Here is a 27,198-nt window from a genome sequence, read left to right as displayed (position 1 = left end):
TTTTATTGTTAGGCATTTTGGAAGGCTGCATTAGCTATGCAAGCTTTTCTACACAAAGCACCATGAAACTTTATCACATCTTTCACTCATACATATTCTAGACTTTCCAAGGCAGACAGATTTATTAAATCGTGCATTAAGTGCTCCATTAGAAACTGGTTTTTACCTCAAGCCTTGAATACACTAAAGAAACAGAAAAAATGCTTTTGCATAAAAATAAAATTAAGAACAGCTTTTGTCAAAGAGTTACATAAGGTTTACTAGATTATGGGAAAAGCCATTTGTTTTGATATTTCTAGTTAACAATATATTTGGACAAGCTAAATATATTGTTATGAGTTGAAGGAGGTGGCCAGTTAAAATCAAATTATTCCTACTCGTGATTGCAAAGAAGACACTCTTGTGTGTGAATATTTTTAAGCATGGAAAAATTACTGTCAGAAACTTTTTTTATCAAACATTTTCTGAAGCATTCTCTTCTTGCTTCTGTCCGCAAAGAAAATAATAAGGTAACTGCAGTTGGCTTTAATGGGATGTTTATTTTGTAATGAATGCAGTAATTTTGGCATGATACAGATTTTTTTAATTAAATGAAGTAACACAAGCCATGTTTAAATATGCCTACTAGTGTCAATGTAAAAAGTGGTTTACAATCCTAATTGCATTATGGCAGTTGCATGACAAGTCTGTGAAATCAGACCTTCTTGCTAACTTGTACGGTGTTATTCACAGAGTTTAGGGAAGAGCAGTGATTTGAGTTTCAGAAAATATTCTTGCATGCTATCCACTGGGGCACAGTAACTGCACCAAAATATCCAGGCCCCAGTGAAGTACTATGGTGGAGGATCTTGACCCATTCATTGTCTGGCACCACATTAGGCAGAATCCACTCTGACCTATGATTTAATCCCATTGATTCAAAATATTAAAGCTGTATGAATCAAAGCCCACACTCTCCATTTCAGCCAGTCTGTTGACAATATTTAGTGCTATCTTACGCAAAGTGTGCACATATGCAAAATATGCCATTTAAGTCCATGTTGACAATATTTAGTGCTATCTTAGTGTCAGTTAGGCTACACAGGCTGCAACTCTAAAAGCAATTTGCTGGGAGTAAGTTCTAAGAAGACCTGTTCTAAGAAGATTTCTCCAGCACCGGCAGTCTCTACTATAGTTTCAATACGTATTAGGAAAAACTTATAAACTAAAACAAAGGTTTTTTTCAATGTGATACCCTATTATTAACAGTAGGTGCTGATAACTTTCTAGCAGTGCTCAGACACCAAAACTCCATTACCATCAACTCAGCTGAAGATGGATCCAGGTGGGCAGCTGTGTTGATCTGAAGCAGTAGAACAAAGGTTAAGTTCACTGGCACCTTTAAGACCAACAAAGTTTTATTCAAGGTATGAGTTTTCGTGTGTACACACACTTCCTCAGATACATTGAAATCGATGGTATATCTATGAACTGTTACCATCCATTTCAATGTATTCGAGGAAGTGTCTATGCACACAAAAACTCATACCTTGAATAAAACTCACCTGAAGATCATACAACCTACAGTCTGAACAACCGTCTGTTAGATCTCACAGCTGAACACGAACAAAGTTTCTTGTATAAAAAGATGGCCAACTTAGAATGTGAAATGCCATGGAATGTGAAACTCCACTCATTTTGTGTAGCAATGCTAGACAATAATCACATGGCTTGGAATCTGCTCATAATACATGTATGACAATAAGAAGGCATTTTCCTTGAGAAGATCAAAATGAGTTCAAAGTGTAAAAAGAAATTCTGCACATATGCAAAATGTGCTATTTAAGTCCATTTATGTTCCAGTCATAGACATTATCTGCAGCTCATAAAGAGCTAAGCAAATACTGCAAAGAGTGCTTTTTAAAGCTTTCAGTAATATGGGCATGCTTAGGGAAGCTTTTGAGCCTCGGGGGAAAAAGAAGTACAACTCCTGAGCTTGCATGACTCAAGCCCCAGAGAGCTTCTCAATCTAATATCAAATAGCTTTTGCAAAGACTTTTCATGCGTTCTCAGTTAATTATTCTCTGTACCTCTGTTTTCTTGGTATTTGAACCTTATGGTGAGCTTTAAAAAAAACCCTCCCCAAATCTCAATGTGAAATACATTTGGCCTTTTGGGAGATGTTGCTTAATTCTTTGTAGTCTGAAAGTAGTGCCCATGCTAAGACAAAAAAGTGACCTAAGTAACAGAACATTCTGAGCATGTTCGGGTTGTCAGTTTAGGCTTGCCCAGTCCTCCCGGGGGGCAGGGAGTCCCCCGGGGGGGGCGGGGAAACCCCCACCCCAGAGGCCCGTTCCCCGGCGGTGGCGGATCGAGCCCTGGGGGGAGCCCCACCCCGACGTGCGCATCACCCGGAAGTGACGTGACCACGCCGGGCACACTGGGGGCGGGGCCACGGTCATCCGAGGGAAAACTCTATGGTTTTCCCTCGGATGGTTGTGGTCCCGCCCCCAGTGTGCCCGGCGTCATCACGTCACTTCCGGGTGGCGTGCATGCGGCACGCTCCAGCCGCCAGCCGGGAGTCCCCCGCTGCGGCGCAATGCCGGACTTGGCAACCCTATGTCAGTTCCAGGTTGGGAAATACCTGGAGATTTTGGGGGTGGAGCCTGAGGAGGGTAGGCCTTTGGGGAGGGGAGGGGACTTCAATGGGTTATACTGCCACAGAGTCCACCTTCCAAAGCAGCTATTTCCTTGAAGGGAACCGATCTTTGTTTTCTGGAGATCAGTCGTAATAGCGGGAGATTTTCATCTGCCACCTGGAGGTAGGCAACCCTAGTTTTGGAGAGGTTTCAGCCGAGGAGGGAACGGGAATGGACATTTTCTCCAGATGAATGGATCTCTGTCACCTGGAGATCAGTTGTAATAGTAGCAGATATCCAGCCACCACCTGCAGGATGGCAACATTATTTATTTATTTATAAATTCAATGTATAGCCCGCCCGCCCCGCTACACGGGCTCAGGATGGCTCACCATTTGAAATCATTTCTACAATATTACAACTTTATTAAGTGCTCTGGATGTTCCGAATAGATCTTCCATGAAGATGGCGTATTAATGCTGCTATATCCCTCAGTGCCATTTGTTCCGCTTAGCGCTGTCGTTCTTTCTCCCAGGGCCAGATAATGATAGTACGATAGTGGCGGCTCCTACTCAAACACCTGACGGAAGAGCTCCGTCTTGCAGGCCCTGCGGAACTGTGCGAGGTCCTGCAGGGCCCGGATCTCCTCCGGCAGCTCATTCCACCAGGTAGGAGCCGCCACCGAGAAGGCTCTGGCCCTGGTAGCGGCCAGCCTGGCCTCCTTGGGGCCTGGCATCGCCAGGAGATGTTGCGTCCTGTGCACGTGCAGAATCTCCGTTTATATTGTGAGCCAATTCTGAGTTCTTGGTTAAAAAAAAAAAGGTTTTCTAATGGTGTCTGTAACTGACAACCCAATTAGCTCTTAAAATGGATGGAATTAGCCACTGCTATTCTGCAGCAGAGCAGCTTAGAAATATAAACATTGCACAGGTGGGGTTTTGGGGAGGTCTTTTTAAAAAATTCTGTATTTTTGTTCCTGTGGGTTTGGGTTTTAGATGCTAATAACACACTTAAAAATTCCAGATGTTGAAGTAAGGTTTGCACACACAGAAAGTATAAATGAGTAACAGAAGGCAGAAATATCATCTCTTGGATGCTGGACTTGGAAAATATGCAGCTTATGGCTGAATGCTCCTCTTGCACATCAAAAAATGCATGTAAACTATTCCCTTCTCCTAACTCCAAACAAATCTAAACTGCAGTGTAGTGTCATATTGTTTGAAATGATCCCTTCACATGCCCTTTGAATATACACTTCAAACAACTAACACGGTTACCTACACGAGCTTTTGAAATCCTTCTTTTTCATTCGCCTTCTCATCATGGTTCCCCGTGGGCTAGTAGAGTAAAGACTGCGAGGTAAGGTCCCCATGTTCAAGGAACTTAGGCTGTATGCACTCATGGAGGCAGAAGAGAAGGATGAAGACACCAGGGCTGCTGAAAGGAAGGAAACCTTTAGCAAGAGGCACACTACAGTGGGGAACAGTAAAATACATGCCATTCACTCACTAATAAAATCAAAGACAGTGCATACAGCAGACAATAATAGTTTGTGTAGATTCTGTAGCAAAATCACAAACTGTATAAAAGCGTGGCAAACACAGTCAGAATTTCAGGGTCATATGAGCCACACAAAAAGGACCCATTTTCGCTAACTGAGCCATAGATACCAAAATAAATGTCTGTCAAATTTTTAAGGAGCTGGCATTCTCATGATGAATGCAAGTGACTTCAACAATAGTTTAAACAAACAGCTGTGAGAATGTGTTTAGAAATACTGAATCTAGCAGTGCATTTTTTGGAAAAGGTGATTTCTGTCATAAGCTGTTAATAAGATACCAAACTGGATGACATAGTGTTATGTCTTGGAAATTAGATCTTTTATGGTTTTAAAATCCCCCCCTCTATCAGCTATAGATGTAAAATGTTCAGAATTTTCCAAACCATGAGAAAAGCCAGATTTTCTCCAGGGGAAAAAATGGAATATTTGGTGGAAATTGACTTAAGGCAATACTTACTTTCTTATCAAACTGAAACTTATTTTACTGTAAGATTGGGTTGCCAGCCATAGCTGGCAGCATGGTGAGAAAATCTAGGGGTAGGGACAAACTCTTCAGTATCATGCCAACATGTGATGTCACTTCCAGCAGGAAACCAGAAGTGATGGCATCACACTGGGTGATATTCTAGGATTCACCCTAAAGCCATTAATTAATTAATTAATTAATTAATTAATTGGACTTTTAGCTCTCCCTCCCCTGCAGAGCAGGCTCAGGGCAGGTTATAACATTCTAGAACATACAAAGATGTAAAATAGAATATAATTTATAAAACAGCTACAATACAATATTAACACATATAACATAAAAACATAAAAACCCTTAAGAGGTGCCAGCTAAACAATTTAATGAGTGCGATGAAATTCCAGATTGTGCATAGCTGCAGACTGAAACAAGACAAGGGAAGCGTGTGGGTGAGGAAGCCACTATGGTGGACTATAGACTCTGCTTAAGGCAAAGCTCAGCAGAGCTTTGGTTAAACCAATGATGTTACTTCCAGTTTTCACCAGAAGTGAAGCTGTGTGTTGACATGATATGGCATTCCACCCTCCAGTTTTCTCTCTCTGGCTTGTCAAACAGTGGCAGGGAAGGGGGGGGGGGTAGGCCAGGAGAACAAAAAGTCCTGCCCCCTTCAGCAAGAACAACATCAAGCACATAATTTATTGTTTAGCTCGTATGTAAAATTGTACTATATGATATACTCATCAAATTTACAGCCTATCCTATGCAGTTACTTCAGTCTAAGCCCAATGACTTCAGTGTTAGACTGTAAAGTGTCACACCCATTGCTACCTTAGCACACTTATCTTAGTTTATTTAATCTGAGAAGCAGGGGGTAGGAAATAGAAAATACAAATTTCATAGCAACAAAATGCTATCCATTATTTGGACAGAGAGGGAAGGAAGGTGGTATGGTATAGCCTGATCTTGTCAGATCTCAGAAGTTAAACAGGGTCAGTACTTGGAAGAGAGGCCACCAAGGAAGACTCTGCAGAGGAAGGCAATGGCAAACCACCTCTGCTTCTTACTTGCTTTGAAAGCCCCTTGCTGGGGTTACCATAAGTTGGCTGCAACTGGATGACACTTCACACACACACACACACACACACACACACACACACACACACACAACCACACACACATTTGAATGGAGACTGTCTAGCAGCATATCTGGATATTGAAATAAACTTTAAACAATGAAATATTGTCATAGGGTTTTAGAATCATATACATAACAACATGTTAATTAAGCACAAAATTAGACACATTTAAACAAATATATCCTTGAAAATATTGCATATGTCTGTAGTGGTCACATGAATTATTGCTTTCTAATGCTAAAAATAGACTTTTATGTAAGATAAAGTTCATGCTACACATTCTGTGTTAGTAAAGCCTTCCTTCAAAAAGTATTTTGTACACATTCCAAAAGACAATATTTCATAACAAGTTTTTCACGGGGCCTCCATATTTCAAATTTTCTTGCAGGATTTTTTTTTTTTTAAAAAAAAACCTTAGGGGAAAAGGTTCCCTATCACACACACCCCGATCCTTTATATCTCTAACTAAAATTACATATATTAAAGAAGTGGAAAATGCATCAGATGTCAGAAATAACCTCACATGGTTCTAACAAAAAGGGAGACATCTGTGAAACTCCAAGATTCTAAAGCGTGAAATGGGGAAAGTATGAAGGAGAGAAAATGATGAAATAATAATAATAATAATAATAATAATAATAATAATAATAATAATAATAATGATAATAAATATAAGCACAGAGGAAAAAGCATGGAACATTACGAAGGTGTTTTTGAGGAGGCGTTTTCTGGCATTTCAAAGCTGGTGTTCTGCAATGGTCAGGATGGTAGGTATTATAATAGTGGCAGGAGAGGACGCCGCTCTGGCTGTTGGCATAAGAATCCCAGGTAAGCTGCCTGTTGCTCCTTTGAACCTTTACTGCCCACATGAATGGATCACGGGAAATTAAAGAAAAGGACCAGAGAAGAGGGAAAGATAAATGGATTGCATTAAAAAAATTAAAATAACAAAAATGGAAGCAGTTAGAAAAGAAGAAGAAAAAATACCTCTTGGTTATTTCTTGGTGGTGAGTAAATGCTAAAAGTTACAATGAGCTTTTATAGTCACGGAACTAATACATTTGACACCATTTTAGACAATGGTCAGTACCATTTTAGACAATGATCAATTTTTAATCTGCCTCTGCCCTTAGCTGCTATAATTAAATATACATAAAAAGACACATTTAAATCAACATTACCAGGATGCACATTTAAATCAACATTACCAGGATATACAATTAGTAATTTGGTTCTGAAAACATCCACCCCATTGAAAAGTACTTCTGTAAATTAAAAAAATTAAACAAAACAAAGGCGCATATATCATATTTTTCATGGTAATTCATGGGAGTGTACATGCCACTCATTTCAATTTACAACTTTGACATTTTAATTTTGCAAGTATCCATCACTGGCATTATATTATCCTGGGCAATGAACTACATCTCTCAAGCATCAGCACAAAAATCCCATTTATAGAATTTATTAATAAAGACAAAGCCGAAGCCAAAGTCATTATTTATCATTCTGAAGTATGATTCTCAGACTATTTTAGTCATTACAGGCAAGTTAGCCGATTTCTGCTCATAGTTAGCACTGTGACAGGTGTGCCTTAAATTAGTCATGGGGAAAAAACTATTTAAAAAAGCAAAAGGAAAAGAGCTTTTCCACGTAATTTTTTAATAAAAGGTGAAAATTATAAATGGCCTTCTTAGTCTATTTTAAGCTTCTAGACTATATGTATTCAAACTTCCAATGTAGCATTTCTGCTCTAAACAAGATGAAGATAAAGACATGGGGATCTGAATTACCAAATGATAAAGGGATGGACATTGTACTCTTGGAACATTCTATCACTCAGATTGTGCAATGCCAGCTTTTCTTGGGACGTTGTACTTGTAAAGCATTTGCGATAAAACTGCAAATGTTTCTATAGAACTAAATATAGGGAATACTTTTTGCAGTAACTAGAACTGGTCCCCATTGTTGAATAATTTACCATGACAGGCAGGAGGGTGGACAAACAAGAAAATTTTAAAAGAAAAAATTAGAAAGTGCTGGGCCACTAGCATTTTCTACAAATATGATTATAATTTTTCACAAGGGTTTTTTTTTTTTTTTTTGTAATGAAGGTAGAGCACCATTTTCAATAATCAGATTTAAAACATTTAGCTTCAGTTTTGTAAACTAGAAGCCCAGCTACTCACTGGGTACATTTTCTTTAAATTACTTATAAAATACAGATCAAGCAGAATAATCATGAGAATAGAAAATGCTGTTTGATGTGATTATAAACTGATGACTTTGTAAGAATATGGCTTCGGCTATTTCTCTCATCCAAGGAATTTAAATGAAGCTGTTTTATCATCTGAAAATCTACCTAGATGATATAATCCCTTTTTCTATAAAATGAATAAATGATATTTATATTGAAAGAATAATTGGATATGGCCAGGTGGGCTTTTATAATACAAAGTTTGCTGTGAGCTAGGTTTAATTAAAAAGCTCAGTACAACAGGAAATTATCTGAAGTTTTTCAGTTTCTTTTCCAGCAAAATAGACAGTTTTTTAAAAATAAATCTTGAGAAAGAAAAAAAGTTTATACAAAGAGCTTCCCTCACATTTTAGGGCAGAGGAATTGCAGTTGTGTCAATGGAATTGATGTCATTTCTGAGGGCAAACCCAAAAGTGGCATCACAAAGTCAATATGATGCTCTAGCATTCACTGGAAACTCTTATTGTTTTACTATAGAGTTTATGGTGGATGCTAGAGTATCATGTTGGTGGCATGACATCACTTTTGGGTTTTGCCATGGCATTTCAGATGAATGCTAGAGTGTTGCATTGATGGCACAATAACACTTCTGGGTTCAACCCCAGAAATGATGTCACACTGCTGATGCACCAATGCCTCGCCATGGGCTGCCAGCTGGCAACTCTAGCTTCACACTGCAACTGTTGGTGGAGGTCTAGTCTATTGTAGACTGGTTGAGCCATAATTTAGGGTTGGCAGGATTAATGTGGGTTTGGTGATTCGAGTGCATTAGCTCAGCAAGCACACTGAGGTATGTACAGATGGGGAGAGATAACAAAGCCAGGAACTGTGGCCTAGCTGGGTAAAGGGAGGAAAGTCTCTTAGCTAGGGTTGCTAGGCCAGCTAAGCAAGGGCTTCCAGCTGGCAACACCATGGCGCAATTCGGAGAGTCAAGGGAAGGCATTTTAACTTTAAATACCTTCCCTCTTGGGCTCATTCTGCATCAGTAGCTGAGCCTGAACAAAAGCCGAATAATATTGACTTTTATTCGGGGTGGCTACTTAGGTTGCCGAATACAGATCTCTTATCTGTATTTGGTTGAATAAATACCCGAAAAATACGGATAAAATATTTTTCAGGTATTTATTTGGCTCAGTATATACTGAGTGCACACCCCTACTGATAACATTGAGCTATACCTTCAACAGTGAATTTTGCTACCAAATAAAAGGTTTCACTAAAGTTCTCCAAATACTCCTTTTTAAAGCAGAACACTAATAGTAATAAGTACACTGAATTTATACACTGTATTTCAAGTCATTCTTACAGCAGAGTTAACAAACAGATGTGAGAACTAAGCTTGGATTCAGTTGCATCTTCAAGACCCATGGACCCAAACTTAGTTCTCACATTTGTTTGTTAACTCTTGTCTTTGTATGCTAATTTACTGTCATTAACAACTGCTGTAATTCAATCTCAGCTATACTTATCATGCAGTTACTTATGCATCTTGACTCGAACTAGCCGTTCCTAGCAACAACCCCCCTACCCTCTCTCTACCTATATGTAAGGTTTGAGGAAAACTGTTTCAATCAAGGCTTTTTTTCTGGGGCAACCTCTTTTTTGTAGAATAAATTTTATTGAAATTTTCAGTAGAAAAAGAAAAAGAAAACCAAAACATTAACATTACAGGTTGAAAATCCTACGAAAGATTATAATAACACAGAGGAAAAGTAGCAAATTACACAGATATTGTGCATTGTAGTGGGGCAACCTCTTTGACAAAATTCTTTTTAAAAAGTTTAAAAGTTCATGAGTTTTCAGTATACAGACTGAAAACTTAATTTCCCTCTTGAGAATTCCAGCCCCCCCCCAAGCCCTGATTTCAATGGATCTTATGTAGTGTGCTTAAACCCATAATTTAACTTTGTTGGTTTTAAAGGTGCCACTTGACTCAAACTTTGTTCTATCTAAGGCAGGGTATACTATAAACAATACAGAAAATGGAGGCAAACTGTTCGTGGTCCACTGGGAGTGTGCCCAGTGAGCCAAATGGTCAGTCCTGTTTCTGGGCTTGGCACATATGTCCCTGTGGCAACACAGGAAGGAAACCCTCCTTTTCTCCGAAAACTGAAACCAAAATATAATCACTTCTGCAAAGCATGGAGTTGACCCTGATTTTTTTCCACCTCTTCAATGCCAGAGGTGCGTTAGCAGAGAGCACTCATTTTCAAATAGCCGCCTCCATTGTGTGAGGACACTTGGCTTGGAACATTCCAGTATTTTGAGATTGGCCCTGTCACCATAAGATTGAGCCTGTCACTATGGCAGCCAATCTGATGTTGCACCCACTTAGGGTTGCCAACTCCAGCTTGGGAACTCCCTGGAGATTTGGGGGCAGTGCCTGGGGAAGGCAGGGTTTGGGGAGAGGAGGGAACTCAATGGGGATGTGATGCCATACAGTCTATTCTTAGAAGCAGCCATTTCTTCCAGGGGAACTGAACTTTCTGACCTGGAGATCAGCTGTAATTCCAGGAGAACTCCAGGCCCTACCTGAAGGTAGAATTTGCTAGCTCTGCAGTGGGTGGGGGGAAGACTGCTGGGATGTCAGTTCCTATTTCATAACAGGAAGTGATATCATGATGCTCTAGGAATTTTCAAATCTCTGTGGTTAAAAACCATAGATATTTGGAAATTCCATGAGCATCCTGGTGTCATTTTTGTTCCTGAAACAGGAAGGGATGTCCTGGCATTGACTGATGCCATATCACAGCCTTCCCCACTGCTCCATTGAGAGATGGTGGGAGATGGGTAGCATTGGTGGAAGGTTTCCACCAGGACTAGGTTAGTAGAAACCTACTTAGAGGCTACAACCTTACACCCACTACCCTCTCTCAGAACTCCAGAAGTGACCTCTGGTTCATCAAGGTTGGGGACTCCTGGGAGGAACCTAACCTCATGCAGTTGCAGTAAGCCTAAAATGGAGGATAAAAGAATAATATATGCTATCCTGAGTTCCATTAGATAGACAGTGTAACTTAGCATGATGTACATATATTTACAATGGTAAGCCGCCCCTCAGTAACCTGTCCTGTGGAATGAGCTCCCAGATGAGGTTAGGATGGCACCTCTTCTTCACACTATCATAAAATGTTATAAGATAGTACTGCAACAGTTTTATGGGCATTGGTTTGCAGTTGTTTAGAATGATCTAATGTAAAACACTTTGAAAAAGTTAAGGCATACATGTTAAAAATAAATAAAGTGATAACTCGCAGCATGTGAGAGGAAGCCCTACGAGAGAGAGTGAATGTCAGGTTCCTTCTAAGTTCATTCATGCAGCATCAAACAATGGTTTGATGCTGCCTGTGAACAAAGAGGTGCCGGAACTCTCAAGAGGGAAATGAAGTTTTCAATCTGTATACTGAAAACTCATGAACTTTTAAACATTTTTAAAAGAATTTTTGTCAAAGAGGTTTCAGAACTCCGTTCTGGCGTGTTCCTCCAGAAAAAAAGCCCTGCCTGTGAAACAAGCCCAGGTCTCTCAGCTTTCAAAATGCTGTGATGTCCAAACACTTAAAAGTAACAGGTTACAATTCAAAGTGTTTAGGCTCAGTTCCTAGTTGGCTAGCCAGAATACTTATACTCTGTCATCACTGGAATCAGTGTGGATCGCCACTGAACGTCCTCTTCCTTGAACATCTAATGAAGGAAAGCCCTTGCATAAAAGGACTTCCTGATGATCCTGTTAATGTTTATCTCTTTGGAGAACCTCCCACCATCAAAGAACAGAACAGAAAGTGCTAAAGAAGATATATCATTACTTTTAAAATCACTGAAGCAAAATGAGCATTTCCATATTCAGCCCTACAATTTTCTACAAGCATGGCGCGTGTGTTTCACCATACATATGTGTGTGTGTGTATGTATACAAAATATGATGTTCCTGTGAGTTTGGGGAACATTTGTTTGATAGCATGAGGGTCTTTTCCATAATTACAATGGGCAGGTTATTGTTGAAGACTGGATAAAAGAATCATATCACCACTGTGCTGAAAGATTTGCAGTGACTTACCATCTTACCATCTGTTTCCAGGCACACTTCTAAACACCATAATCATACTAATGGTTTTAATAACTTTATTGTGTATTTTATATTGATTTTATTATGTTGTTTTATTTGTTGTTTTCTTTGTAAGCTGCCCTGAACCTGCCACGGCGGAGTAGGGCGGGGTCAAAATCAAATTAATAAATAAATGGCTTGGAGCTGGAGCACTGGAAGGGCTACCACGTCCTGTACTGTGCAGCCTACCAGTTAAGATAGTTTCCCCAAGCCCTGTGCCCCTGCTTACAGTGGTGAGGTGGATGACAATGAGATACAGGGCTTTTTCAGTGGTGGCACCTCCTCTTTGGAATGCCCTTGCCCCTTGGGGCTATCTTAGCATCCGCTTTACTGTCCTTTGGGCACTGATGAGGCACAAACATTTTTTTTTTTAATGCAGGCTTTCAACTGAGGAATCAAACTTTTTCCTTTTTTCTTTTTTTAAAAAAAGAGGTGCCGGAACTCTCAAGAGGGACATGAAGTTTTAAATCTGTCTACTGAAAACTCATGAACTTTTAAACATTTTTGAAATAATTTTGTCAAAGAGGTTTTGTCAAAGAATTCTAGCCTGAGGACTGTTTTATGAATATTATTTAAAGATTTTGAATGTTGTTTTATTCTGATTTTATACCCCTGGTTTGTGTTTATGGTTTTTAAAAATAATTCTTATAAACATTTTTGTTACATTGTTTTAACTCTGTGAGCCATCTTGAGAAAGTCTCTGCAGAGGTAAAACACATTTGCTGAATATATAAATAGATCCTTGGTATTTTTTAATTGAATATATGCAACTGGACACTAATCCATGACAGAAACTCTTTCTTTAAAGGGGTGAATGGGATTATTACATCTAAGAAGTCCTTTTGAGTGAAAACATACGGGCACAATGATACCACAGTGTGTAAGTGCCATGTAATAAATCACCTGGAATTGCATCCCAAATTGTGAGGAAATTTTTACCACATGCACATGTAGCAATTTTTGGGGAGTAAGAGTTACTTCCTAATTTGCAGCAAGCCATAGTGTGCCGCTATGTCTGAAGTATGGTTGCACTAGGGTTGCCAAATCCAAAAAGCCTGTTGTTGGGGGAGTGTCCCGCTTCTCCGGGAGTTGGTCCGGGACGTGTGTGCGTGCGCGCAAAGCGCGCGCGCGCCGCGGCGCGTCACCAGAAGTGACGTCGCACGCTGGGGCGGGGCCACGCCATTTGAGGGGAAAACTCTTTGTTTCCCCTCAAATGGCGTGGCCCCGCCCCCAGCGTGCGACGTCACTTCCGGTGACGCGCACGCCGGGGAGGGGTTTCCCCTGGGCCCCGATTCCCCGGCGTCGGGAAACGGAGCCTCCGGGGCGGGGTATTTCCGCCCTACCGGGGGAGTTGGCAGCCCTAGGTTGCACTTACCCCCAAACTGGATTATAAACAAAGGTTTGCAGTCCAAGTACAAGCCACACTTCAGGCTTTTATGCATGGGTTTGTCAGTTCTGACACCATACAGCTTTGGTTTATCCCCAATTTCTGCACATATTTTATGACTTTAGTTTTCACTTCTTTTTGTTTGTTTCCCCCCTAGTTTTCTTCCAGTATTTTTGAGGCTACTTTTACCCTGATCTTTTTCTGGAAGCTGATTTTGAGTAATCTTTTTCCTTGTGTGTAATGTTTCTGTTGTTTTTCTTTTTCCTGCCCACTTACACCCACCTCGATCCTGCTATTCTCCAATTGGACTTTGGTCATTGTCACACCACTCCTTCTCTCCCCCAAAGACCAGCAGTTTCATTTATTATTTTTAAAGGTACTAAAATGTTAATATATATAACATTGCTATAAAAGGTCAAGCAGGTTCTCTGAATTCCCTGCTTTCACTTCAAAAAAGTATGTCTCTATCCCCATCTCTCACAGAGATATAAGGAAAAAGGCAATGCGGGAACAAGACAGAGGCCTACTTTAAAAAAAAAAAAGCTAGGCATTCAGAGAACCTGCTATTCTTACAACATTATATTGATATATTGGTATTTGAGTGCCTTTAAAAGGGAGGGGGGAATACTGCGTCACCACTGATGACACCACTGATGACAAAATCCTTTTTTGAACCCTTGAAAATCCTGATTATTTATGGAACATGTGGAAGAAAATAAACTGACTCGACAACTGTGAAAATGCAGAGAGAGGGCAGACATGTGGAAGAACCATGCTCTCACCGATTCCAATGCTTGTAGATCAAATGCCAAGAAAATCCAGAATAATTTAAGCATGTTGAAAAGATCTTGGTTAATTCAGATGTACCAAAAAACAAGGTTTGCCTCAAACGGAATGATGGGCTCACAGTGTATGAAGGGACGAGGAAGCACTAGGAGAAGTGATCATTTTATATATTCAAAGCTCCTTCTGGGCTTATTGATATAACCAGATTTTAATGTTATATCTGAAACGAGCATGGTTTCCATTACATAATGAAAATAGTCACTGCAAAAAACAACAACAACACCTTGGTCTTTGCTGATCAACAAAACCCTGGAAGAAAAATGAGACTCCATTTGTATCACTGTATGTGACATTTCTCTCATTTTGCTACTCAGTCTGTGGAAGGAATTTTTCTGTTCCTTTCGAGAGTAATTAGCTAGGTCAATCATGTGTGTTCTACTCATCTGTTAAATTTTATCTTAATTAAGGTCTGAATATGTACATTATCACTGTCTTTTGCAGTGAAATATGCCATTAATTCTTAAAGTCTACCATGGATAACCTATCACTATGTCTGCATCTGATAAAGTGAATATAATTTTTTTGCTTGAGTAAATTAAACTCTAGCTTCTTTATATAAATGAAATGCATATTAATCCATTCCTGAAGCAAGGCTCATCCTATCTTTTAAGGAAAATGAATAGATGTACCCTGGTTTGAGAATTAGATTTCTTAAGCAATGATGCTGAATTACTCTGCTTTTATTCCATATTCTTGTATGTTACATAACAACACTGATTTCTCTTAACAATCAGTTCTTTTTACAGATGAAACTAAACAAGTAGTTGATAAATGAAAGTGAACGGGAATGTTACTGAAACAAAGTCTTCTTGTTTAAATGCATCTTTGAAGATTAAGATAAAACAAAATTGTTTACAATATATTTCAGAATTACTACTCAGAAGATAGGCCCCTTCATCTTGAATACTTTTCAACAAATTCCAATCACTCTAAATCCTAAGAATGCTAAAGGAAGTAAGCCCTACTGAACTCAGTGGGCCCTTGTTCTGAATTGTTATCAGGTTTGGGCACTAGAACATAATAAGCATATTTAGAATTGCAGTCTTGACTGATAAAAATACTCAGAATTATAATGCATAGATCCTATCAGGTTTCCTAATGGCACAGGTTTCACTGAAGCCCTATCCCATGAGGCCCTTTGTATCACAGGTCCCATAATTCCTGATATACCCCTTTTAGGGAGTCCTCCTTCCTCTCGTGCCAGTGAAAATCCATTAGGGACCAACCCAATGCCATTGGTCTTCTAGATTTATTCTACAGTAGGAAATAGAAGGGAAAAGTTATCTGTGTACTAGGAGTTTTCCTACCGTGCTCTGGTCCCTTTAGAGCCAGCCGTGTCTGATGATGAGGAAGGATTTCAAGTTTGACATTATCGGAAGTATTAGCCAAGAACTGTGTTGCTTCTGCTAATGTACAGTACTCCATGCTGGTGCCATCAATGGAAAGAATATGATCTCCTATATGTAATGCGCCACATCTATGGAAAAAAGCGGGAAAGACACTATTTTAAGTGAATTTTTTCTTAGTGAAACTAATCAAAACAACCCCCCCCCAAAAAAAACTAGCCTCTTTCATGTCTTTGTGGTGTGGTGTCCTAAGGAGCTGAATCAGATGGGATACTTGGAGATCCCTGTAGAGAACTCCTAAGTGCATATTTTTTTTTAAAAAAAATAGCAGACACATGGGACCCCAGTTCAGGACAGGGATGTAAGGAAAGTATGGCATGTTATGACTTCCCTGTTCCATTTTCCCAACCCAAAAACAGTCCTGCTGAGCTTCTGTTCCCTCATTGCACCAAATATACAGTAGCATAGGTAATGAGAGATACAACCTCTCCCACGGTACTAGAACTCAGGGGCACACAGTGAAGTTGGGTGGCAACAGATTCACGATGGGCAAAAGGAAGTCATTATTTTATTCAGTGAGTTAGTAAAATATGAAATGCACTCCCAGAGGCCACAAGCATATATGGTTTTAGATGGGGGCTGGACAAATTCATGGAGGGTAGGTCCATCAGTGGCTACTACCCACGGCGACATCAGGGGAAGTCCTTGGCCTCTGGGCTCTGTTGTTGGCCCTTCAAAGTAAGTGTTGGCTGCTGCGTGAGGCAGGATGCTGGACTAGATGGGCCATTGGTCTGATCTAGCAGGGATCTTTGTATGCTCATTGTTTTTTTAAAAATAATTTATTTAATTTATTTATAATGTTTATTAGCTGTTTTTCTCTCTTGTGGAACTCATAGCAGCTCCGTGGGGTGGGGAAAGCTTATATTTCTTCCCCTGCACTGCGTTCCTGATCTTAATTGTGGTCATGAGTGGCTGATTTTTTTTTAAATGCTTGGGTGTTCTGTACGAACACAACCCCTGCCAGCATCTCATTGGGTTTGGCCCCAAGATAGAGGAGACTGAAAGGAAAAACCCCCCACTAAGTTTGATTACTGTTTATCAAGACTGAAGATAATCTTAAAGAATATTTAAAGACTACTAGAATACTTGAAATTTTACTGCCATCTTGCAGTCATGCACTGTTACCTGCCCTAATGACTCCTCGGCCTTATGGCTAAGATCAAGTGTGTGACTCCTCTGAATGCTACAGTTTGGTCAACATGTGATGCATTCATGCATTCAGATGTAACCGGCATGGGTGATATAACCACTTCTGTACTACTCACCTGTCTGCGATACTTGCAGATTTTATTTTGTCAATGACAATAACTTGTTTGCTGCAGCACATCGAGGTAGATAGTGCAACTCCCAGAGCAGAACCAGCAGTTTTGGCAACTTCAACAAGCAGTGGCCCAGAAGCTGTTGCTACCGAATCTACAAAAAAAAAAAACAGACATGAGCAAATATAATTCCTCATGATTACACCTTTCATTCGTTTTATTAATGATTTTATTATTTATTCATTCTTTATTAACACTTACTGTTTAATTCTTTTTAAAAATGCTACTGTATCAAATGGCTATATTGTCTCTTATCTAGTAACTAAACATTAAAGTAGGGGAAAGTAGCTGCAAGAAGAGGGAAGAACTACCACATTCTGTGCCATAGCCCCCGTTTTGAGCTTTGCCATCTGTCCTGGTCTTGTTAGCTGCATGTGCTCGACTAGCAGCAGCAGCAGCGTGTGTGTGTATGCATGCACACGTGCCATGCTTTGAAACACTTCCAGAAGGAAACTATGGCTGCAGTCACGCGGAGCATTAGCCATGCTACAGAGACGGAAGATAAGCGGATTTTCTGGGTGCGATCAAACCGCAACATCTGGGAAGCGTAGAGCTCCCGTGGCTAACCCAAGGCTTCCCACCGAAGATGCGCCATAAAAAACTAGTACCTCCAAGGTACTAGTTTCCGGAAACCGCGGGGCAAGGGCGGGCGTCTGATCACGTTTCCGGTGGTAGCTCGTGGCATCCGGTGCCCGCCCATGTCCCATCACGAAAAGAGTTTTTCCCCCCCCAAGTCTCCACAGGATGTGCACAAGCACCCAACGGCGCATGCGCAAACTTCGGTTAAAAAAACCCCCACAACCCCCGCCGCGCCGCTTCTTTGCCGCACCGCAGGAATGACATATGATCAGCACCTCCCCCCGAACCACGCGACGTTGGCGGGACATTTGATCCAGCAGCCGCGCGGTAGTTCGCTCCGAGGCAAACAGCCACGCCTCCCCCCCCCGCGATATCTGGCCCGTGTGACCGGGGCCTATCAATGGCAAGGACTGCCCAAACTACAGCAACATTTAAGGCTCTGTACAGGCAATCTGTTCTGTGGTACAACAGGAACAATACCCCTTACTACTACGGTTGTGCTAAGCCCTGACCTTGCTTATTAGGTCTGCTAACCATCAGGCAATTGAACAAGCAAATTAAATGTAATTGGAATGTGTCTGTTGTCTTTCCTACATGTGTAGTTTCCCTGTTGCTGCTGCTGTTGCCAGTACAGCACAGCAGCAATGGGGCTTCCACATGGCAGATTTCCCCATGGTTTCCCTGTCCCAGTCCCTGGCTACTTCCTACCCATGTACCACCAGGGCTTTTTTAGTTAGTTTGTTTTTTTAAATCAGCAACTGCTTATTGTTATATTTAAATAAAATTGTAATATGTATAACAGGTTTCTTGAATTACTAGCTGTCATTTAAAATTGTTTCTAGTCCCTTTGGTTGCAGACATATACCTTTCTTCTTTTACCTCCACAATGAAATGCTAGAAACGTACTTTTAAAAAATCAGAGAATCTGCTACTACCTATATTGTTAAAACATTATGCCTATATAACAATATTAACTTACTAATTTTATTAAAAAAACAGTGTTGGGGAAGGAAATGGCTGCTGTGGGGAAAATGGCTGCCATGTGGCCAGGACTGGAATAACCTGAAATTTCCCACCAACAAAGCAGCTACCTAGGTTTTGTTACAATTTTTCCAAAATGTCAGAGCAAAGCAGGTTTGGGAAGGATCATGGAAAAGCCAAGAATACCTCAGAAAGCGCATGAATGTACCATGATGCTGTGGGGCCACAAGAACCCCCCCCACTTCCTAAAAGCATTGAACCTGAGGCAAATAATTGTGTGGAATGGCTTCTGAGTCAAAGCTAGGAGCCAGGAGCCAAGTAGCAGCCAATGAGAGCTACTTAAACCATGCTTTCTACCCCTTCACACACTCTGGATTACTTTAGTCACTATATTAATTATGTTTTGGCAAGTGGGAACACACAAATATTTGTGGGGGATATCTCATTTTCCCCTCCCCCATTATTTCCTCTTTACCTTCCCTAAAAGCTCCCATGGTCCTCTCCTTCCCACCCAACAGCCAATCTACCTTTATCTGCCTCCTTTGTTCTCAGCTTTTCGTCTCTCCTCCTAGCAGCCTCTGACTAGGAAAACTATGGCACAGATGCATGGTGCTGGCTACTGGGCCAGGCCCACCTGCATGGTAGAGAACCCAAAAGGACTTGTAGAGACCACATTATTTTCCTCAGTATCCCCCTCCTCATATTATTTCTGCTTTCCCTTCTCCTGGCAACCCCCGTATCCTTCCCCTTTCTCCGCCTCATTCTCTTTCTCAGCCATTCACTAACCTACCCTTTAGCTGTCTCTCATCTTCACCTATATTTATATCCTATCTTTCTCCACAGTGGGAACCAAAGCAGGTTATATCATTCTCCTGTCCTCATTTTTATCCTCACAACTATCTTGTGAGGTAGATAGGTGAACATATGTGACTAGGAATGGGCACAAACCTCTACACAATCCTAAATTTGTCATGAAAACCGCCCGGGTTGTGGTTTGCAAACTGAGGTTCATGCCCATCCCTATCAATGACCCTCCCACGACCATCCACATAATTATTGGGAGATTCATGCAGCTCCTGGTGGGAATTGGGGGGGAGGAACGAGATTGCTGAAATGGCTTGCATTGATTTCAGCCTAACAGTGGGGCTGGCATGCATAAGAACATAAGAACACAAGAGACGCCAATGTTGGATCAGGCCAAAGGCCCATCCAGTCCAACACCCTGTGTCACACAGTGGCCAGAAATACCAGGTGCCATCAGGAGGTCCAGCAGTGGGGCCAGGGCATTAGAAGCCCTCCCACTGTTGACCCCCCCAAGCACCAAGAAGACAGAGCATCACTTGCCCCAGAGCCCCTATCTATACCTTGTGGCTAATAGCCACTGATCATGCCCATCAGCTGTTAGGCTGAAATAAATACAAGCCATTTCAGCAATCCCCCTCACTCTCCCCGCTCTGAAGCAGAGAGGAGCAAAATGGAAAGGTTTAATGGCTTGCAGCCATTTAAACCTAATGGCTGGGAGGGTTTGCACATCAGCTGTTAGGTTTAAATGCCTGCCGTCCATTTCGCTCTCCCTGCTTTGAAGTGGGGGGGGAAAGCGAAATGGATGGGTTAAATGTCTGGAAGCTGTAAACCATTTAACCCTTCCAGGGCGATCCCCACCTTTCTCCTGGCTGTGGTTCCTTTGTGGGCTCTGTTGGGCAGTCCAGTTGAACCAAGCTGCTCAGCAGGAGCCCCAGCCCAGGCTGCAGGGAGAGTTACCCCCGCAGGATTGGCTCATTTGCAGGCTCTGTTGGGCAGTCCAGTTTGAACCAGGCTGTCCAGCAGAGCCCCTGCCAAGGCTGCAGGGAGAGTTGTCCCCACAGGATTGGCTTCTTTGTGGGATCTGTTGGGCAGTTTGGTTTGAACCAGGCTGCCTAGCAGAGCCCCTACCAAGACTGCAGGGAGAGTTCTGAGATCTTCTCTCCCTCCTTTCTGCTGGCAGTGGCTCCCTGAGGTCAGGAGAATGGGAGAGAAGACATCTTCCCCCCATTCCTCCTTTCTGCTGGCAGTGACTCCAGGCAGCCAGCAAAATGGAAGGGGGGGAGAGATATGAGATCTTTCCCCCCTTCCTCTTCTCTGCTGACGGTAGCACCATGTGGCCAGCAAAAAGGAGGAGGGGAGATCTGAGAGTTCTCCCTGCAGGATCAGCTGCTTTGCAGGGTCTTTTGGGCAGTGTGGTTTAAAGGTACTGCTCAAGAGAGCCCTAGCTGAGCCTGCAGGGAGAGTTCTTTCGACAGGATCAGCTGCTTTGCAGGCTCTTTTGGGCAGTCCATTTTAAAGGTACTGCCCAAGAGAGCTGCAGCTGAGCCTGTGGGGAGAGTTCTTCCACAGGATCAGCCGCTTTGTGGGCTCTGGCGGTCTGGTTTAATGGTACTACCAAGAGAGCTCCAGCTGAGCCTGTGGAGAGAGTTCTTCCTGCAGGATCAGCTGCTGTGAGAGCTCTTTTGGGCAATTTGGTTTAAACTGGGTAGCCCAACAGAGCCCCAACCCAGCCTGTGGGGATAATGCTCCCTGCAGGATCATCTCCTTTATGAGCCAGTCAGCCCCAGCCAATCTCCCCCCCCTCCTTTCTGCTGGGGGTGGTTCCACATGGCCAGCAGAATGGAAGGGGGAAGATCTGAGATCTTCCCACCCTCTTTTCTGCTGGCAGTGGCTCTCTAAGGTCTGCAGAATGGAAGGAGAGGAACTACAAGAGAGGATCAGCTGAAGCGGCACGTTCATCCGGTCATGAACCTCACAAAATGAACCACTTCAGTAAACAGGGCGGCTCTTGAAGGTTCATGGTCATGTGACTTCACAAACTAAAATGAACCTTTATTTTCCTGGTTCATGCCCATCCCTATATGTGACTGGCACAACATCACCTAGTGAGCTTCCATGGCAGACTGTTGATTTGAACCTGGGTCTCCCAGACCCTATTCTGAAGATCTAACCGGTACACCATACTGGCTTTCATAGGGGGGCTGCTGTTGAAAAGTAGCAAGCAGCCAGGCCTTTATGAGTCATGCAAGTCAGGTGGTATCAAGTCACCAAGCAGTTGCTGCCAGGGGTATGCCTAACCCCATTGAATCCTCCCTCAAAGGTCAAAATAAATAAATAAAACAGCCCTGGAAAGGGCCCTGCCCCTCCCCCTGTCTTTTACTGACAGAAACCAAGCCTAGAATGCTGTGGTTGCCTAGCAATGACTGAGGGCTTCCATTTCTTAATGCTGTAGAATGTCCTTTTATCATTTGAGGGTGTGTGTGTTTTTACCCTCAATGCATTTTTTTTTAGGTATCATATTTTTCTGCAAAAGATCTTTCTTGTCTGTTCATGGCCAATGTTCCCTGTAAGCTGTAGAGCCTTGTGAGCAAAAATTCTACTTTGTGAGCTGCTGGCATTAAAGTTGTGAGCGAGCAACTTGGCTCCTGCATCATTTAGTTTGCCCTGGAGCCATCTTTCCTGAGCCAAGACAAAAATGTGTGAGCTGGAGGCTAAAAACCTGTGAGCTAGCTCACACTAACTCAGCTTAGAGGGAACACTGTTCATGGCTCCAGTCTTCCAGAACAGGTTGTTTGAAAGGTAATCCCTAGATATTTGAAATGGTCTACCTGTTCCATAGGTTGATCTGCTACTACCTGCTTGTATGTCTTTATCCTTTTGTTGGTAAAGAGAATAACCTTTGACTTGGTGACATTTATATCTAAGCAGATTGTTGATGTACAAGTTAAATAACAGTGGGGCAAGGATGCATCCCTGCTTGACTCCTCTATTCAAATGAATAGCTCTAGTCAGTTCACTGGATGAGCCAAAAAGAGAAGGTGTTTGTCAATAGATGAATTATTAAATTTATTTCAAAGTCTTTACCTGGGTACTGAATCAAAGGCTGCTCTAAGGTCCATAAACGCAACACCCAACAATCCATCTTTTGAACTAGTGTACTTGTCAACAATGAATTGAAGAGCGTGACAATGGTCAACCATACTCGCTTCTCTGCGGAATCCTGCTTGCTCTCTTCCCAATATAGCTTTGTCCTCTATCCAAAGACGTAACCTTCCATATAACATGGAAGCATATAATTTGCCCACCACAGACAGTAAACTTATGGGCTGATAGTTACTTGGATCTGTTGCATCACGTTTTTTATGGGTAGGGACTATTATTTTATGACACCAGGAGGAGGGCATGATCCCTGTCTCATTAATCTGTGTAAATATTGGTGCAAGAATCTGTACCCACCAATCAGAGAATTTGCTTTAAATAGCTCCACAGGTATCAAATCTGGTCCTGGTGCCTTCACAGATTTCATTTGAGATATTAAATTTAGATACTCTCAGATAGGGGCCACACTGGAGAAATAGATATATGGATGATGATGGTTACCATTGTGGCTAATAACCAAATGCTTGAAACTGATTCTCTATAACATACTGTGAAAGAGTGGCACAGATCATTGCTTTAAAAAACAACAATAACCTGAGCTCTGGCAACTAAACCAAAGTGGAAGTCAAATTATGTGATGATGAAACAATAGTATGTGATACTAGGTTGCCAAGACATATCCTTTAATGATAGGGGAGACACACAGAAGGCATCTCTCCCACTCCCCTGGTCATTGGCTCTCTTCTTTTGCTTTCATTAGCTGGGTCATGGCTTGTTTTTTATATTTTTTTATTTTGTTAATAATTACCTTAGACAGAAAATAAAATAAAATATAACAACAATGGTGGCAAATCTACAAATAAGCATAAAAGTTTCTAAATACCTAAAATATGTCCATACACAATTGTCATCTATATGCCACACATTCAAAAGTTGATCAGGTTGTAAAGTCTTCATTCCATTGGGTTAGGGGAAGATCAATTTTTTGTTGACCATCACTTAGCCTCTGGGAGACCGGCAAATACTTTTAAAGTACATAAGAATCCTCAAAAATTGATGAGTCTGGTAACAGGGGAGATAACTCTACACAGCCAATTGCCCCACTTCAAAGAAGATGCTGAAATGTCGCCTCCATGTTTGAGATGAGACAGATGGAGTGTAATGGCAAGGTCTCATTTAATTACTCTCAGTAGTCCACAAGTAAGGGTACATCTGCCCATCAATCTCCAATTTTGATATATTTATTTCCTTCACTATGTTTTCCCCTGGAATTAAATCCGAACAAATGGTAACCATATAAACTAAGCTTGTTATTCCTGTTTGGTCCTTGAGTCGGTTAGACATCTTCCCTATGTCGTATGCTCATTCCCTGCTCACCTTCTACCTATATGTACGGACTGGTAACTTCCATTTCATTGTATCTGAAGAAGTGTACATGCATAGAAAAGCTTATACCTTGAATAAAACTTTGTTAGTCTTAAAGGTGCCACTGGACTCAGAATTTGTTCTCATTCCTTGTTGTTTTGCATGCAAGGGAGAAGGGAAGGTAAAAGTCCTGGGGAGAAGACTCAGCAGGAGAAGCTACCTCATCTCTTCTACTACATCGCGCTTAAAGGTACAGGTGTTTTTTTCAAGGTCATGACATGGCAACTGTCTGTCATACAGATGTGGGGTTTTATGATAGCAGCTTGAACACTTGAAATAACCTTTCCATAATGCCAATTTGGGAGAAGAGTGAAATTTTCTTTAAAGAGTTCCAGAACAATCTCCATGATTAGATGGCTACAAAATTGTGAGACTACAAATCTTTTAAACACATTTTAAAACTCATGAATATTGAGAACGAAAATGTAGTTGAGATACTTTTAGGATTAATTGGCTTGTATTACGTTCTGCTGAAAGCATACCCTATAGCATAAAGCAGAAATTCTATATCCAAATTTGTGATTATGAGAATAAAAAAACTTTCCAATAAAAACCTCTCTCAAAATGCCTCCACCTCAAAGTGTTCCCCTAGCTACTTGTAAAATTAGGATTAGTCATTTCTTGCACAAGGTCATAGCAATGTTCCTTTGGGGCTTTCCTGATGATCAACTCACAATTCAATAAATATGTAGTTGTGGCTCATTAACTGTACAGGATCCAAATGTCTTCCCTCAAGTAAACTATTTTGCTTTAGAGACATTGTATTTTCTCAGTATTGTTGCTGGGGAAACCTGATTGTTTCCACAGCTTGGAGGCCTATTGAAGTTTGAAGTGCTGTTTCGAGAGTAATTCTGAGAGGATCATGGACAACCCACAACAGCACTGATCATAAAGGATATGATCCTGTTAATTTCCCTTGCAATGTTGTGACTCTAAGGGAGGAAGGAAAAGATTTGGAGGTTGTTATTTTATTTTGGTTTTAATTGGAAATGTTTTTAAACTATTATCGTAAACTGCCTTGAACCACAAGGAAAGGTGGGGTAAAAATGTTCTAATAAATAAACTAACAGTCTGAACGTGCAGGGAACGTCACATTTCACATCTACCCCCCAACCCCCGGAGTCTCCACACTTCCTGGAGTGAGCAACAGTGCTGTTCTCAGAACACTTTCCTGGGAGAAAGCCTCATTGAGTAGACAACTAGATCTGCTTAGGAATCTCTCCTTCTATATAATTCTGTTTTCAAGTGGCAATGTTCCATGCACTCCCAAATCAGTTGGTTCCCTGATCTGCCAATCAGAAGGTCTTCCCTGAGTCCCGCCCACAGAAGCGGCGCCCGCCAAAACTTTCCTCAGAACACCAGTTTACCTCATCAGAGAGAGGATGCAGACTCCATGCCGCTGCCTGTCCCGGGCCCTCCCAGAGCCCCGGTGACTCCTGAGGGTAGGTAGCCAGCCTTCCTCTGGCTTACACCCAGGTTGCCACAAGAAATGTCCCCCCCCCCAAGTCGATCCCACTTGCCTGATGGGGGCTGGCTGGCTAAGATGGTCTTCTTGCTGGGAATCTCAAAGCCAATGATGGGGGCCACTGCGATGGCCCTACCTCTGTTCCCAAAAGGGCCGGTTTCCTTGGGCACGCCGACACCATGGAACTTCGTCCACTTGCCTTGGATGGGGCTGGGAATGGGGGAGGGGTTGAGGACCTCCTGGCTTGGCCCAACATACTCTACAGGGGGACTTGAGAACTGCTCCTGACTCCAGCCACAGTGCCACACACAACCCAAAAACAAAGCACGCCAAAGGGCCTGGCTTGCTCACCCTTCGTCTCGGCCTGGGCGGGGCAGCCCGGCTAGTCTCCCCCCGCCCCATTCCCCCCCCATCCCCACCTTCTCCTCCTCTTCTGGCAAGGGCTCAGGGGGGGCTGAAAAGGATCCGCAGCAAGCTTCGCAGCCGGCTTGTTGGACCGTGTGCCGGAGCCACAAGATTGCCCATCCTTGCTGCCCACCCAACCACCCGCTAGTGCTGGCCCACCCCTCCACCCATCACAATCATGGGAGGTGTCTCAGCCCCATTCCTGCCGGCACCTGTTTGCACCCCTGGAGTCTGCCCGTGGCGGATCCTTTTCATGAGACCATGTTTTAAATGTTGCAGTCTCCCTCCTTCACTTCATAGCACCAAAGTCGCCTTTGGAAGCAGACAACACTCTTCTGGGGTTTTAGGAGGCTCTTTCAACCCAAGGCTTCATTTCAAATTACCCCAAGAAGGACTCGCTCGCTCGCCTGGCCTTCCTTCAGCAGAAGAGCCAGAGCCACGGCTGCCACTCCCTCCCGGCTTAGCTCTACTGCCACTGCTTCTGGGGATGGGATCAAATGGGAACGTCTGGCCTTCCAGGGCGTTGCTGGGTTAATAGCCCACTGGTTCTGGGTGATAATTGCCTGTCCCTGAGGGAGGGCAGCAGGCGGCTGACAGCGGCTGATCTTTTCTATTTTAAAACATATAACATCTCTCCTTATCTATAACTAGCAGTAAAGCTCATTGTAAAAGCAATACAACAAGCTCCAGAAAGATATGATGGGTAACGAATGCATTGGCTTTAAGCAGCTCCCTCCAGAGAAGGCATTGTTGACCAGGTATGTGAGACTTCACTTCCACATTTGTACCTTTCTATTACACACTGCTACTATGTACTTTACCTGCTTCCAGCCTATGCATTTGTTACACATCACATCTTTCTAGAGCTCATTTCATTGCTTTCACAACGGGCTTTACTACTAGTGTATAATAAATGGACAAGGATCTATTTCACATTCTCTGGAAAATGTGTTCCACCTCTAATGTGTGAAAAAATTTGCTCAATTTTGTATAGGGGTGGTGGTGGAAAGTGCCGTCAAGTCACAGCTGACTTATGGTGACCCTGTGGGGTTTTCAGAGGTGTTTTGCCATTGCTTGCCTCCATGTCATGACTCTGATATTTCTTGTATGTCTCCCATCCAAATACCAGCCAGCTGACCCTGCTTAGCTTCAGAGATTTGATGAAATCAGGCTAGCCTGGGCCAGGAAAGGAATAACAGCCCTAGAACACTCTTCTGCATCTCAGCTACTGCAAAGCCTTCAGGTTGGGCTTTGAAAGACCTCTCTGCAAAGGTCAAAATGTGGTGGGGGTTTGAACTGGTCATTCAGCAAAGTCCTTACATAAGAATACACTAGGGAGCCAAAC

General features: G+C 42.2%; 1 protein-coding gene across 1 annotated transcript in view; it reads right to left on the bottom strand.

Annotated features, from left to right (window-relative positions):
* The window catches only part of GRIP1 (glutamate receptor interacting protein 1), a 187,999-nt gene that overhangs the window by 52,946 nt on the left and 107,855 nt on the right, over window positions 1–27,198 (bottom strand). The window contains exons 8-10 of the mRNA XM_015410502.1: window positions 17,042–17,189; window positions 15,678–15,847; window positions 3,900–4,055 (exon numbers count right to left, since the gene is read on the bottom strand). Coding sequence (XP_015265988.1) covers window positions 3,900–4,055; window positions 15,678–15,847; window positions 17,042–17,189 — 474 coding nt within the window. The remainder of the gene's footprint in view (window positions 1–3,899; window positions 4,056–15,677; window positions 15,848–17,041; window positions 17,190–27,198) is intronic.

The sequence above is a fragment of the Gekko japonicus genome, unplaced genomic scaffold (genome assembly GCF_001447785.1).
Source record: "Gekko japonicus isolate JY-2015 unplaced genomic scaffold, Gekko_japonicus_V1.1 scaffold215, whole genome shotgun sequence".
In the NCBI taxonomy this organism is placed as follows: Eukaryota; Metazoa; Chordata; class Lepidosauria; order Squamata; family Gekkonidae; genus Gekko; species Gekko japonicus.
This window is presented reverse-complemented; position numbering and strand designations above follow the sequence as displayed.